General features: G+C 36.6%; 1 protein-coding gene across 2 annotated transcripts in view; it reads right to left on the bottom strand.

Moving 5' to 3' along the window:
- Positions 1 to 3594: 3594 nt before the first annotated feature.
- LOC121650041 (CD209 antigen-like protein C) overlaps positions 3595 to 16286 on the bottom strand; it is a 30080-nt gene continuing 17388 nt past the window's right edge. For both annotated transcript variants that reach the window (XM_042001302.1, XM_042001301.1), the window contains exons 5-6: positions 4908 to 5011; positions 3595 to 4150 (exon numbers count right to left, since the gene is read on the bottom strand). In XM_042001302.1, coding sequence (XP_041857236.1) covers positions 3997 to 4150; positions 4908 to 5011 — 258 coding nt within the window. In that variant the 3' untranslated portion in view covers positions 3595 to 3996. The remainder of the gene's footprint in view (positions 4151 to 4907; positions 5012 to 16286) is intronic.

Genomic DNA, 16286 nt, shown 5'->3' on the forward strand with positions numbered 1-16286 from the left:
CTTCCCTGACGATTTTGAGGTCTTAATGGAGTGTGCAGAAAGTGACTTGGTCTCTTCACAGTCTTGACCATGAGCTCCTGATGTCTCCATGATGTTAGCTGAGTAGGGCTGGTGAAGTCAGTGTCTTAGTTGCAGGCTTCTTCTTTATCATACAGCGGTTTGCTGACTTCCTCACAGAGTGGTATAATTTCACTGTACTGTTGCACCCAGTGTGACTCTTGTCCTATACTGAGATTGACAGCCAGCTAAACTCTCCCATGTAATGCATCCTCCAAGGAACAGACAGGTGTTGTAGTTGGACAAGATTTACTACACGGAAGTGTGAAACTGAAATAGACAAATAAAAGGAAGAACAGAATTTAGCACACCTAGGGCATCAATGTCATATTCAGAAGCTACATATATTAGCATGTTATTTTCGCTCAAATTACATGAATACAGTAGGACAGAACTTCTCAAGATATACATAACAAGGCACACAAGAAAATACAGTATGTGGCGGTGACTATATAAATAATGCAAATCAAGTTACAAATCAACATAATAATCGGCTAAATATAGTCTAACAATGTGACAAACACTTGAACTTACTTATATTGCCACTCAAAGGGCTAGGAACAAACGGATGGCCGGAGATAAAGAATGAGCCTTCAGCCTAGCAAGCACACCACTATTCTCATTACCCATAGAAACAGGAAGTTCCTGGTGCATCACTTCCTTTTATTTACTATAGGCTGAAGCTGCAGTACTAAACCTGCATGGAAAGGGCCATGCAAAAAGAACTGTGCCCCCTAGAGGCCCAAACGCGTGCAAACAAATCAACCGTTCCAATACACACTTGAACAAGATCTATAGTTTAAAAACATCCTGGGATTTAAAAGAAATATAAAGCTGAACATCATCTGCATAGCAATGATAAGAGACATTGTTAAAAAAAATTAATATGCAGAAGAGGGAGCAGATATAAAAGGAATAATAAAGGCCCCAAAACAGACCCCTGTGGCACACCGTAGGCAAAGGATGAAATCGAGGAGCTGAAATTAGCAGTAGCCACAGAAAAAGATTGTCTGTATAAATAGGAGGAAAACCATTTTAAAGCCAATCTTGATACACCAACCCAGTATTTCAACCTTTCCAGCATGATGTAATGATCAACAGTGTCAAATGCTGCGGTGAAATTTAGCAACAGTAACAGAGATCACTCTCCAGCATAGCTCTGCCTCAGGATGACATGAGATACTCTGAGAAGGGCTGTTTCAGTTGAATGAGCCCGGTGGAAACCAGGCTGGAACTTAATCAAGAATTATGTTCTTCAAGGACTGCTGTAAGCCATTTGGCCACAACAGTTTCTAAAATCTTAGCAATGAAAGGCAGTTTTGAAATGGATTGGTAGCTCCTAAAAAGAGAGTGATTGAGTTTGTTGGGTTTTTTTTTTTTGTTGTTGTTGTTGTTTTTTTAAGAGGGTGGATGACAGCATTTTTAAAATAACAGGGACATGACCAGACAGCAGGGAGGAGTTATTGTGAGGAGACAGCGGCCAATAGACTGAAGGACAGCTTTGAACAGGGAATATTGGTAACATTTTAATAGCGCAAGATGATGATTTCACTGGCCCAACTAACTTCAAAAATTAGACATAAACCAGGTAAAAAAAATAAATAAATAACTAAAAACATCTAAAATTACAGGCCAAGCTGGACTGGGAATAGACATTTTACATGTAAAGGGAGAGATGCTGCTTCTAAAATTACTGACTTAAAAAAAAATAAGAAAGTTTTCACAATCTTTGAGAAAATTAGGGCAGCAGAAGTAACAATGTCACTAATAGTGTTAAATAACAATTTAGGATTACCTCTGCTTTTTTAAAAACTGGTTAAAGAAATATGCAGGTCTCACATCCTTACCTACTGTTAAAAGGAACCAAAGGTCCTTTAAGTAGATGAACTTGCAGCCCAGTTTTCCTCCAAAGGCGTTGAGTCTTTCTACAGGAGCGTTTTAGGCAATGAATACTATCATTTATCCAGGGGGATGATCTTAGAACAAGAGTTAGTCGTTGTGTCTGGACAGACCTTGTCTAAAATAGACAAACAGCAACTATTAAAAAGATCGATTGAATGATCAGCATCATCATCAGGAGATAAAACCAAACTAAAACATTTACAAACACGCTAGGAGTAGAGAAGTTAAGGATGCGAGAGCTGACTTCATGGCAAGTGGTGGGAGAGACATGGGGAAATGCAGATTAAAGAGAATACAGTGATGATCAGAGATAAAAATGTCCTCAGAGAAAATAGTCAATATTCAAACCAAAAGTAAAAAAACAGGTCCAGAGTGTTACCCTTAGCATGTGTGGCTCCAAATACATGCGGAGTGAAATTAAAGAGACCATAGCACTAATAAAACCATGAGCAAAAACATCAGTCATCGTCAATATGAATATTTGAATCAACTACAAACTAGACAGTTTCATGGTGGAAGACAAAAAAAAACTTACTGGGCGATACACCTCAGCACAGTAAAACGGGTTCTTATTCCTAATTTTAACCAGCTGTAGTTGGATGAGAAGTGGCTGAAGTTAGCTGAGCGACATGTGAAACTGTTCCTAAAAACCCCAACAACTCCTCCTCGTCCACGAGGCTGACTAATGAAAGCGTATTCAACAAGACAGAGTTCAGTAGAGGACGAATAGTTTGAGTCATGATGCCAAGTTTCAGTCAGAAAATCTAGATCTTTGGAAAGTGTAAATAATTCAGTAGGAAAGTTATTTGCTAAAGATCGAGCACCATCATCGAGAAAAGCCATCTTAAGAATCCCTGTGCCAGATTTATCAGATGATGACATAGCCTCCCTCTGCCTGAAGACGAGCATGTGAAGAAGAATAACAAAATAGATGGGTGATTGGTGAATGACTGGTCAGTTCATGATAGGTGGGCTTGTAAGGTACTTTTCTATTGCTTATTTTATCTTTAAGATAATTTTCAGCAACAATAAATTTTATTTAATTTAATTCACTGTGCTGCTGCAAGGGAAGGGCATTATGCTATTAATCAACATGCAAACACTGATGTGTCATGATCTGTGGTGTGGGGCTCAGTTTTTCCAGCTGCCCTGAACGCCTCATCTCCACCAGCTCTTGATTAGGGCTGATGCACTACACCTGTACCAAGCCCTATATATACAGCTCTGTGACATCCCTCCAGTGCCAGATCGTCTTGGTTCTTCCCTGCACGTTTCCAGCCTGTATATTCCTGCCTTCCTACCCGCCTGACGTTGACCTGATTTTGGACCTGGATTTTGATTCTGCCTGCTCCCTGTCTGGTACTCTGCCCTGATTTATTATTTGGATATCTTGGCTTTCTGACCCCTGGATTGTCTTTAGGATTGGATTTTGGATTACGGACTGAACTATCTGCACCCCAAGACAGGACTAGCCATCCCGGCCTCTGTGTCCTCTTATTCTGGGCCCCTGCCAGAAACCTGTATCCCTCCTCTAACCTCTCCTCTGTTCAGCAGCTTTTCCTCCCGCAGTCAACCTCCCGGCGGCCCTTCTCTGTTCACTGGATGAAACATTCTGTGCCCTGTTGGATTCCACTGCTGGTACGTTAACTCATACTCCCTCTTTGAGTTCTCATCAGCAGCCTGCCTTCTAACTGCCGTCTTGTGTGTCCACAGACCCTGAGCGGAGAAAAGCCGGAGCGCACATTTTCAGTATTCATCTCTGTACAATAAATATCTTAAACCCATCCCTGGGAAACTGAGTATTTTTGAGTCCACCCATCCGAAGCATGACACTGATGTGTTAAAAAGAAGTTTTCAGATTATCAACAAATCTGTTAGTTGCTGCAAAAAAAGAGACATTGTATTACTGGCGTATTACTGGTGCAGCATGACACCTGCTTATAAATTTGTTGCACCTATTTAGCTACAGGTGCTGAGTAATAAAAAGAAAAAAAGTTATCTTTGACAGTAAAGCTTTTGCAGTTATTTTCAAATCAGCTACATTGGAAACTTTTCACAGATCCACTGCAAAGAAGCTGCACATGATAAATCATTCCAAAGTGTGCTGTCATGTGTCCTGATATGTACACAGTCCTCTTCACCCCACTTTGGGTCGTCATTGCCATTGTCTGGTTGTTCACGTGCCCAGAACCTGAAATAAAAACATTCAACCACAGAATCAAATGTGAAATATTTCTATTGTACAAAAGAAAAGAAATGCCAAGACAACAATGACTGGAACTAAGTAGGTTGTAAATATGATCACTCTTTGAACCTGGAGCCTAAAGGTGGCCAAAACAAAACATTTTTAAAGCGATATTGTTTGACAGTGAGATACAAGTTCCCATATTTTATTAATTTATGCACACAAGATACATTTGTACACAGACCAAACTTTCATCTAGAACTATGACACTAACTTACATCATATACTACAGAAACAATCAGATGAGTGTACACACGATTATTTTCTCCTGCATATCCGATCCTGAAAAGCTTTAAACTGTTGTAGCTTTATGTTGGCAAGCTGCTATAGCTGTACTGCGGGTTACCAACGTGCTCTTAATAGCTAATAGACACACACTGAGACGAGGATGTGGTACAGGTCCAGGCTCTTTTACTAAAGACTCCACATGTCACACACAGCAACATGAATCAATCACTCCATCTAGTGGTAGCAGTAGTGATGACATCAACAGTCCAATATAATAGAGCACTGACTGCTCCTACTAATACACCACATAAACCAGCCCTCTCGATCATATTGAAAATTCTTTCCAGTCGAAGCTGATCAGATCAGCTGACATGTTTACATGACACATTTTTATTCTGTTTGGATGTTTGATCAGATTAAAAGTGCTTCATGTAAACGTAGTTAGTGTCAGCACTGAATCAAAGTGAAAACTTACGTCAGATTCAAGGGACTTCCATCCACCCATCTCCAGGTCCCTTCTGTTTCTTTGTCATTTAAACCAATCCAGCAGAGTTCTTTGGTGAATTCAGAGAGAAATTTCTGTTTGGAAAAAGCAAAAAAGAAGTTTTGTAATCTAGTGTGAACAACAAGGAAAAAACTAAATATAGTTAAGGGTTTATAACCAGATAAAATTAGTACTGCAGCCTTAAAACATGTGTGGCCATGATGGGGCCATTACTGTCACTCAGGCACTGAAATTGATTTCTAATTATTTTCTTGCATATCAAAAACTACATAAAAGTATTTCTTTTTTGGCCTTTCTTATTTAAAAACACAACACAAGCATCACCTTGTATATATGTTCATGCTTGCACAAGCACCCACGGCACTCCGGGGGCTCCAACCTGGGTTCTGCAGACCTCATTCACCTCTGTAACCACTAGGCCACGTCAGTCATGGTTAAAGTACATGAAGTAGTTACAAATATGCAATGCTTAGCTCCCTTTTAAGTATTCATCTTGTTTATATATGAATTTTGGCCAGTTTTTATTGGTCTTTTCATGTATATCAATAATGTAAATATTTTATATTACCTTTTTGATCTGTCTAAAATTATTCTATTTCCTTTATTATTTGATTTGATTAATTCACTATTTGTTTGTTTGCACTCTAAAGTACAGTATAGTAAGTAGTTTAAATGAAAATTATGAATTTTATTTTATTTATGTTTAAGGTTATATTTTTACCATTTTAAGAAGGAGACAAAGAAGAAGAAATTTTTATTTAGCCGCACATATTTCACCGACTGTGGTTCATTTTTTTTTTTTTTACCATTCCTTGAACATAGACTTGAATATAGGCCAAGTTCATTTATATATGCATCTAAGACGTGTGATAGAATCAGTCAAGAAAAATTATTTTTGAAATTACTAGATAGATGTATTCATACATTTTTGGTGGGAGTTTAGCCTTTTGGTATGCCCATCAAATATTTCAAGTCAAACGGAATAATGTTGTTTTTTCAACATCCTCGTCCTGCTCAGTACATATAGCGCTGGTTTAGAGCAAATGTTGAAGGCGTGTTCTCAGTATGGCATAGATTATGATATAGAATATAATGCTAAGAAAAGCCAAATAATGATTGTTAGAAGCACTGGGGATAGGAATTCAACTTTTCCTATCTTTTATTTGTCTTACTGTCTGCATATGTGTGAGGAAATTAAGTACTTAAGTTAAGACAAAGGTAATGACATGCTGATAAAGAAATTAGGTAACACTTTACAATAAGGGTCCCTTAATTAACATTATTTATTACATTAGTAATATTCAACTTTTCCTATCTTTTATTTGTCTTACTGTCTGCATATTTGTGAGGAAATTAATTACGATGTCAGGTAAGCCCTTAAAATTTTCTCAAATAATTGTTTAAGAATGGTGTAGCTTTATAGTGAATTTTTAGTATTAAGTAACAGCTAACTAATGCATCTACTAATCCTTCCCTATCTTGTGTACATTACCTGGATCGGCACTAATAAACCATTATTTATGTCGTAGGTAATCATTTACTAATGATGAGCTGTGTATGTCATCAGGTAGCCCTTAACTGACCTTTAGTAAGGTATTACTTAACATTAGTAGCCTGACCTAAACCTTAATAAACGTGAGTGCTTCATAAGCATTACTTAACCATAGTTAATCATTACTAAATGATTTTTGGACCCTTATTGTAAAGTGTAAACATTTATCCCTTTGCTAACACTTTATAAATGCTTAACAGCCTCATAAGCCTTACTTTAGTATAGTTTATCATCACTGAATGCTTTTGTGGACCCTTACTGTAAAGTGTAAACATTTATCCCATCAGAAATGCATAAGAGTGGTATATAAGTATTACTTAGCCATTATTTGTTAACATGTAGTTTAAGAAATTACATGAAAAGTATTTTATACATTTTATTTAAAAGTAAGGGGTATATGCACTTTGTTTGTATGTGAGTGTGTGTGAGTGTGATTGTGTGTGAAAGAGACAGGTATGAGGTGAGTTTTAATTTCCTGCCATATACTCTGGTGTGTGAATGATTTTAAATTTTATTTTTAATATGCATAATTTGTTTTTATTACGTAAAGCATTTTGTGTTGCTTTGTGCATGAAAAGCTCTCTATAAATTTGATTTGATTTGATCTTGTTCATGAGTGAGGGAAGATAGGAGTAGATGATTAACAGGCGTCCTAAATGAGTTTTCTTCTGCAGGGTGGCTGCGCTCTCCTCTAAAAAAAGGTGAGAAGCTTATTTATCCAGGAGGGGCTTGAAGTAGAAGCACTGCTACTCTGCATGGAGCAGATGCGGTGGCTCGGGCAGCTGGTTGGGACACATCCTGGGGAGGATTTTCCGGGCATGTCCCACCAGGAGGAGATCCTGGGGAAGACAGAGGGCATGCTGGAGGACTGCCGGGGAATGCCTAGAAATTCCCCCTGGGAGAGCCTAAAGGAGTGGCAAGGGAGAGGGAAGTCTGGGTCTCTGCTTAAGTGATCTAAACCCGGACGGGCGGACGGAAAAATATGAAAACACCTTCAAATATTTGTTTGTAGAAAATTGTTGAAAAACAGTTCAGTGATTATTCTTATACATTTGTTGACAAACTGGAGGTCAAAATTCCCTGATTTTACTTTTGCTTTTATGATCTGAAGGAAATGGAGTTGAGGCAGTTTTATGTTTAAATTATCACTTATTTGTAAATTATATGAACACAAACTAGGAGTTTTGTTGAAACATCTAATTATAATTCATGAGATAAAAACTTTACATTTTTTCCTTTTTTATTTGCAACACATAAATAAAGTGTAAAAGAACATTTCACCTGTTCTTCATCGCTGTCTATCACCACCAGATCTGCTCCTCTGCCTCTGCAATCTTCTCTGCCTTGATCCCAGGGACCAGATGTTGTAGAAAGGATGTAACAAGAACAGCTGAACGTCCTCCATCCTGCAGGACATGTTTTCTCTGAAACATATAGATATATACATTTTTTGGTAATATCTATTATTTACTGTTGTTGCTGTTTAAGAAGAAACATGTTTAAAAGGACAGTTGCATTAATAAGGTAGATCCCCTCCTCCACCCAGCCACAGAAGTTTTATGTTAAGTAAGGTTTTTGTGTATGTGGTGTTATCTGTGGTCTGTTATTCAAAAGAACATCAGGAAATGTAGGTAGAGAAAAGGGGATGACATGCAGCAAGGGGCAGACTTTAAAACTAAATCTGTGTCAATGAATTTTAATTCCATTTCTCAGCAACATGAAAGGCCTCACTTTGTGTGGACAAATGTTTAAGCTTGTTCATTTCTTCAGTTAGTTTACTGAGGTTGGCTTTTAGCTGGTTTCTCTCTTCTGTTAGGGAGGACAGAATGTCCTTACTGGCCTGAAGACGCTCACTCAGATGGTCTTGGTTGGCGAAGAGATCTGCAACCATCTCACCCGAGATATGATCTGAAATTAGTCAAAACACATGCTTATTGATTAAAATAGTAACATAGTTCTGATCAAAATGTGTCTGTATTTTAGTCAAAGGTCAGAATGTTTTCTAATTCTGTTTGACACCAATGAACTATGTTCAACTAGAATCACGCTTGTATGGCCATGAATGTTTACGAAATTTTTTTTTATTACGTATTAATTTTCAAGTTAAAACTGATATCATTGTATCATGCCATGTAAAAGAGCATGTGTAGCATGTAGCATGTAACACTGGAGCTCCATTCCTTAGCTGTGTGGACTTAAGGATCTATGTTATTGATTGTTGACAATTTGGCCAAATACCGATCCAGGGCCTCCTCGATAAGCTTGTCCCTGTACGGTATCCTCTCATCATTCTTCTTTTCATCCATATTGGCGACTGAGTAAATGGTTTTAAAACATGCTACTAACTAAAATACTGCTCTTTGTGTTACTTGTTTATATCTGAGATGCAATCAAAAAGCTAGTTAGGTCACTTGTCTGACAAAGATCATATATGGAATTATATTTGAGTTTTTGTTATGAATAATATAAAATTTTAATAAATAAATAAATAAAGCAATGCATTAAAAAAAACAAAATGAAAAAACAAGCAACAGAAACACACACATGCAAACACATAAAAAAATGGACTGCTTAAATTAAACATTTTTACCAAAATATCCCCCAAATGAAATACCTCGATTAAAGTTACTTACATCTGTTCCTCTTGTCATTTTGATACAAAATACAATTTATCTCTGATGTGACATGCCCACCATGTTTAAAGTAATGAACTTTATAAAGGTACCAAAGAACACAACACTAAAATATAAAACAGACGTTTTTTAACACATCAAAGAAAATAAAATTAACATAGAATTCAAGACCAGAGAAATTTGTAAGAGTAAGTACTTCTTGAAAACCTAATCTACTAATATCCCTGCAACGGTGGAATTTAGTGGGGACTCCGTTGTGTTAGTGAAATATTGTGATTAAGTGAGAACTTGTGATGACACAAACTTTGCAAAGATGGTCAGGAAAATTAAAAATAGATGGTATTACTTCTTCCTTTAAACGAGTTGACTGTCCAGTCCTGTCATTATTTGACTGTCGTCACGGTTACACATGAACAACCTTTTTGTATTTCTTGTTAAATGAACAAGAATGTCTGTTCAAGAATTGAATGAACAATATAATTTTTATACTTTAGAGTAATTTGTAAGCTTCTCTTTTCTGCTTACTATGATCTTTCAAACTTTTCCAGATCATCCTTCTGCCTTCTTTATTCCCCTGATAATTACAATGTAGTTATAATCAATTTTCATTTGCTGTGAAGAAAAAAATATTGCTGCTGTGGTCTTGGTCTATTAAAATGGTTCACATCTTTCTAATCAACAAGCTGTGAGCTATTAAAGAACCCCCATTCTGTCCATATTCAGGCTGGGGAAACTTTGCAGTTAATTATTGAGAAAAATACTCACGATGGACACCAAGGACGATGAGTCCAGCCAGCAGGCAAACACTCAGGACTCCCAGACAGAGAATAACAACCAAATAAACCCTCCTTTTAGAGCTGCTGGAGCCTAAGCAGAGAAAATAAATGTGAATCTAATCAATTCTACAACATTAATAATGACAGATAAGAAAATACATCTATATCAGCTCATTCTTACCTCTGGGATCTGTTGCAGGAGCTGGGCAGGCATGTTTGTCAAAGGCAACATTTTCATATATTTCTTCCATTGCTTGAAAGAATGCTGGTTTTTGACCAGACTGTCAGGTCAGCAGTTACAGATTAAGTAAAACTGCTGTGGATATTGGTTTATATTTATGGCCCTTTTAAAAAGGAAGTCATGCATTCAGAGGTGACGTTCACTGTCACAATCTGCAGTTCACATTCCTCAGTTAGTTTTAGTATTCATTTTTGGTTTAAGACACATATCTTGAAGTATTTCCACTGTAAAAATGCTTTTAAACAGAAAACTTTCTGAATGGACATTTTTTTCTTCTATTAAAACAATCTTAACTGGTCTTGTGACTTATAATTTTAGAAGCTTGCAACCAGAATACAGTGTTTTTACATTTAAGTGAATCATCACATTTTCCAAAGAAAAACATTCAGCATATGTTAGTTTAATGCATATCTTACATAAATAAGTTAACACAGACTCTCTGTGCTCTGTATATTACTGCAGACAGAAAACTTGCATAAAGTGTGAAAAGAAAAGTTTAATGACAACACTTACAAGCATAATCTTAAATGACTTAATGATTTCCATGAATTACAGTCTGTAAGCTTTTATGGTTGCAAGAAATTGAGTAAATATAAAAAAAACAGAGATTTAATTACTTTTTTAAAATAACTTAAATCATTTAATAAAAATAATTTAAAAACATTCTGAGTAGAGACCAGAGAAACAAAAAATACAACAGTATTGACAGTATTAGACTGAAACTGTCTTTTTTTGTTGTGTAACAGCTGTGGTCAGAGTGGAGACAAAAAAAACAGAAGTCTAAACAAAGTCCGTTTTTACATCAGCTTTGTGAGAAATGTTGTTTAACAAGAAATTAGCTGTTGAAAACTAGACATTTTATTCTTCTTAATTTGGTAAAAATATCTTTTGAGTTTCTTGTAAAATCAAATACTACACTACAAATACATGTATCACTGCAAGTTATTCACAGCTTTGCCTGTTGTGTGTGTGATAAAGGGTCATATTTAAAATTTACAGTATTGTGTGTATAAAAAGATATAAGTGGTTCTTTTAGCTCAAAACTTAAGTCTCACTTAATTATTTGAAATTTGAAACTAACAGACTGGCTGAAATGCTGTAACCGACATGTTTAAAAATCCACAGCCAGTGTTTTGTTTATTCAGCTTCATTCAAAACAAAACAATAAAACCTCCATTATTTCTTTGTATAAAGCTGTCTTTGGAAACCCATGTAAATGATATGATCCAATTAAGCTTGTCTACTATATAAGCAGTCAGTTGTAGTCATTCTTGTTGGTTGGTTAAAGGTGAAAATGTCAGTAATAAAGTAATTTAACGTCACGTCCTGTCATTCTGCCTCATATGTGCTTTTTCCCCACCATGGTTGCCTCCGAGACTGTACACTGAAGTTGAACTTGTCCTGCTACAGAAGTGTGTCTGACGTAAACAATCAGGAGAGAGAGGGTTTATTAAAATGAAGAGACATTTTCTGGCTGGTACTTAAGAAAAAAGAAAACGAAGCAACGTTTCTCTTTGTCCCTTAAAACCATGCAAATGGACAGAAAATTGTGATGGTAAACTGCTCCCAAAAGACAATGAGAAACAATTTATTTATTGATTTTTCTTTTAACTAAATGTGGTTTTATTCTGGTGGATTTAAGTTTTGAGGCAAGACAGCAAAGATAACACGTTTTACAACTGTGTTTTACGAACGGGAAGCAAAAGCTGGGCCTTCTTTTGTCTCTGGTTCAATAAATTTAACTTACAGTTTTAGAATCTTTGAGATGTGAGCTTTCAGTAAAGGAGTTGTTTTTCCATGTTCATGCCATCAGGCGGACACATAATTTGTGTTTACTAAAGTTTTCAGACTTTGTGTACCTGGTGTTGTAATTGTTTGTTGTATTAACTGTGTTTGTTGGTCATAGAAATGGTTTTACTGTGCTGTTAGTTGAGATTCTGGACTTTCTGTGGATACCACACATGTTTATAGTTACATTTACAGACCTGACGTTACACCCGAAAAACCGGATGTTAACCCCTTAACTCCTGGTAGTGGAAAGTGCAGGTGCAAGAGGTTAAGCTAAGAATGCAAAGTTAGAGAGTTTATAGGCAAGAAATCTGGTTAATGAAGCACTAAAGATACATGGAAGAAAGTTATTGTTCATATAGTGAATATTTCTCTCTCCTCACCATCTAGGAGCTGTGAGATTCTAATCCTGCTTTCTGTCTGTTCACCTGATGCTGATATTCAAAACATATTGTTCCTTCTGTGTTTAGAAGGAAGCAGCTTCACAGCTTTAAATTCATCCTGCTGACTTTTTACCTTTTAGTTAGTAAATCCTTAAACATTTCATCCTTCTTTGTCATAAATATTTATTTTTTTTATATATTAAGAAGTGATTAAACTGCTGCTGTTTAAAGAGAAAACTGTTGTCAAATCCGTTAATTTGTTTAGTGCAGGGGTCTGCAACCTTGCTCCATTTCCCTCAACCACCTAAATACAACCGCAAATGTTACAAGACCTTTTGAAAAAAGACAACTTATAATTTTTGATAAATATCTACTATAGGAATGATGTTGTCATTTTTGAAGATCTACATTTTCATTTCTATTTTTTGGTTTTGGAATAAAGAAAAACATTAAACTTTTACAAAAAGAGGATACATAGACTTTCTTCTATGGGATGTAGATATTTGTGGCTCAGTGGGTAGAATGGTCGTCTTGTAGCCTGAGGGTTGCCTGTTCGATCCTCGGCCTGTCGAGCTCATGTCGAGGTGTCTCTGAGCAAGACACCAAACCCCAAATTGCTCCTGATGGGTCATGGTTGAGCACCTTGCATGGCAGCTTCCGCCATCAGTGTGTGAATGTGTGAATGTGATGTATGACGTATATTGTAAAGCGCTTTGGGTAAAAGCGCTATATAAATACAGACCATTTACTATACTACTACACTATACTATACTATACTACTGGTACAATCACAACTGATTAAACGCTGCATTTCATGTGATTAATTGCGATTAAAAATTTTAATTGTTGCTCATTACTAATTTTGATATTTCCAGTCACATCACTGAGCTTTGATGTGTGTGCTGTGCAGAGCAGATTTCACAATCACTGCAGCTGAATTATTAAACACTGTTGGCACCTACGTTCATAACCACAAGTCAGCTGGCATTTAAAGGAGGAGAACAGAAAACAGTGAATCATATTTACTTGTTATAGTTGGGAAACACTGTTTGACTCTGGAGCGATATGATGAAAGCTTAGATAAGAAAATACTCTAGTCATCCTGTAGATGTTAAATTCAGGTGTTACAGCAGCAGGTAGCAGTCCAAGTAGAAAATGAATATTAAAATATAAGAGTAGAAAAATAAATCTTACAATAAAAATAAAAAAAACAAAAATGTACAGAATTACAGTAAAAATAATAGAATAAGACATAAAAAATACAGTAATGTAATCACATATTGCACAGTAATGGAGTAATTTAGTGAAATGTAAAGGGGGGTGTTCATCATACACTAACAAGTGTATGATGTTGTGATTATAAACATATTGATGTGGTGAAAAAGCATGTTGGTGGAAACACGTGTGTCCTTTACAACAGATAACTGTTGAACAGTCTGCATGTTGGTCAGTACCTTTTTTAAAGTGCTTTATAAATAAAATTGACTTGGCTTGATGGGTGGTGGAATGAAGGACCTCCTAAGTGCACCTTCCTGCACTGAGGGTGCAGCAGCCTGTTGCTGAAGGAGCTGAGAGACCTCATAGTTTAATGTAGTTAGTGGGAGATGTTGTCCAGAATTAATGTAAACATAGCCAACATCCTCCTTTTCACTACTTGCTCTACAAAGTCCTGGAGACTGTCCAGGAATTAGCTGGCACTCCTGACCAGCTTGTTCTACTGTTTCCGTCCCCCTCAGTGCTCCCACAGACCCAGCAGACCGCTGCATAACACAGAGGCCACCAGTGTCATAGAAAGTCCTCGTGTCTTATGTTGTGGAAAATAAACTTTAACTCATATCAGGAAAAGGGACTCAAGGCAGACTGGCAGCAGAAAAATCCCTTTAGGTTTATTTAGGTTTACAAGTAAAATCAGAATACAAGTTTCATCATCAGCACAAGGAGGGAAAATCCACCATTACAGCGTTTTTCATAGAGCCTTAAAATCCTCTAGAGTGAGAGCCTCTTCTTGTCTGTTTTCTTAATAACTCATTTAAAATGCCTGAAGAGGCAGCTTTTTATTTAGTTTACTTAAACAGCATCATCTATTCAAATACAAAAGACTTAATTTAGAAAAAAAAACAATACTTATCAATACTTATGTTTAAAATTATTTAATAAATAAATAAATCTCAGATATCTTGTAAAGCATTTATACATATTTTCCTTAAGCAGAGCATGTTGGTTCTTTTTCACAGATCCACTGCATAGAAGTCGTACATTTATTATCATTCCAATGGTTCCTGTCATAGTCTATGTGATATGCATACAGTCCTGCTCATCATAAGTGGATCTCCACCACCATTATCAGGCTGGTTTATGGCCCATGTCCTAGCAGGTCATAAAATAGCAGAATTATTATAAAAAATAATTTGGATTGACAAAAGTATGCAAGGATAAACATTTTCTAACATAAGATAAGATAGCTGGGACATAGGCATAAGCACTTGCAAATGTCAACCAAGAACAACACACACATATGCACTGTGTGCAGGCAGTTTACTTACCATGGTTGTCTGTCCCACATTCCTACTGTCTGTCTGTTCAGCTATAAATCAGAGCAGTCACTGAATTTGGCAAGTAAAGGAGTGAATGATGAGTTACTGAAAGCTAACAGAAACTCTGACATTGTACCCTGCAAGCTAAAGCTTTCTATGGAGAAAAAAAAAAAAAAAAAGAAAAAAAAATGAACAGAAAAAGAGCACTAATGTTAGACTCAGGCTGGTCATCTCCAGGTCCCCTCTTCTTCTTTGTCACTTAAGCCAATCCAAGTAGCGGTTTTGGTGAATTCAGAAAGAAATTTGTGTTCAGTACAAAGAAAACCAAAATCCATTCATGTTAAGAAGCAATGAAATCATACAGATGAAAAAGCACAACAAAGTGCTCCACCCCCAAGTGGAGGCATGGGGTGATGTGGTGAAATCCTCATCTCTTCGTCAGGATCCTGGCAGCACTGTTCTGGATGTATTGAAGACTCTGCAGGCTCCTGCCAGGAATCCCGACAAGGAGCATTACAGTATGAAGACAAGACATGGACAAGCTTCTCAGTATCAGTCAGGGAGAGGGAGGGGGAAGTTTCACTAAACTGTCAGATCTGACTTTCAGCAGCCACATCAAAGCTGTCACTAAGAAGCTTTTTACCAGCTCAGAAACATCAACAGAATTAAAAGTTTAGTTTCCCAGAAAGACCAAGAGAAACTCATCCATGCATTCATCTCCAGTAGACTGGATTACTGTAATGGTCTTTTAACAGGACTTCCTAAAAAGAGCATTAAACATCTGCAGCTCATCAAGAACGCTGCTGCTAGAGTTTTAACCAGGACTAAGAGATCTGAACACATCACACCAGTTTTGAAATCTTTACACTGGCTTCCAGTCAGTCACAGAATAGATTTTAAAACCCTTCTGCTTGTTTACAAATCCCAGAATGGTTTAGGCCCAGAATACATCTGTGATATGTTCAGAGAATATAAACCTAGCAGAGCTCTTAGGTCCAAAGACTCTGGTCAACTAGTCCAGGCCAGAGTCCAGACTAAACATGGAGAAGCAGCATTTAGCTGTTATGCTGCAAACAAATGGAACAAACTGCCAGTGGAGATTAAACTTTCCCCAAATGTAGACATTTTTAAATCCAGGTTAAAAACATTTCTTTTTTCATGTGCCTATGCATGAAATCTGCACGGTAACTTTTTTTTTTTTTAACTTATCTTGCTTTTAATCATTTTAATGTAATTTATTATTTTATTGTGATTATGTGTTGATTATGTGTTGATGCCTTTCACTATTCTAAATATCTGTAATATCTTTGTTTTATGTAAAGCACTTTGAATTGTCCTGTACATGAAATGTGCTATATAAATAAACTGCCTTGCCTTGCCTTGCCTAAATGAAAGAATAAAGTTTTATAGAGTTGTTAAATGTGCTGATCAAATGATAGCTC

The sequence above is a fragment of the Melanotaenia boesemani genome, chromosome 12 (assembly GCF_017639745.1).
Source record: "Melanotaenia boesemani isolate fMelBoe1 chromosome 12, fMelBoe1.pri, whole genome shotgun sequence".
In the NCBI taxonomy this organism is placed as follows: Eukaryota; Metazoa; Chordata; class Actinopteri; order Atheriniformes; family Melanotaeniidae; genus Melanotaenia; species Melanotaenia boesemani.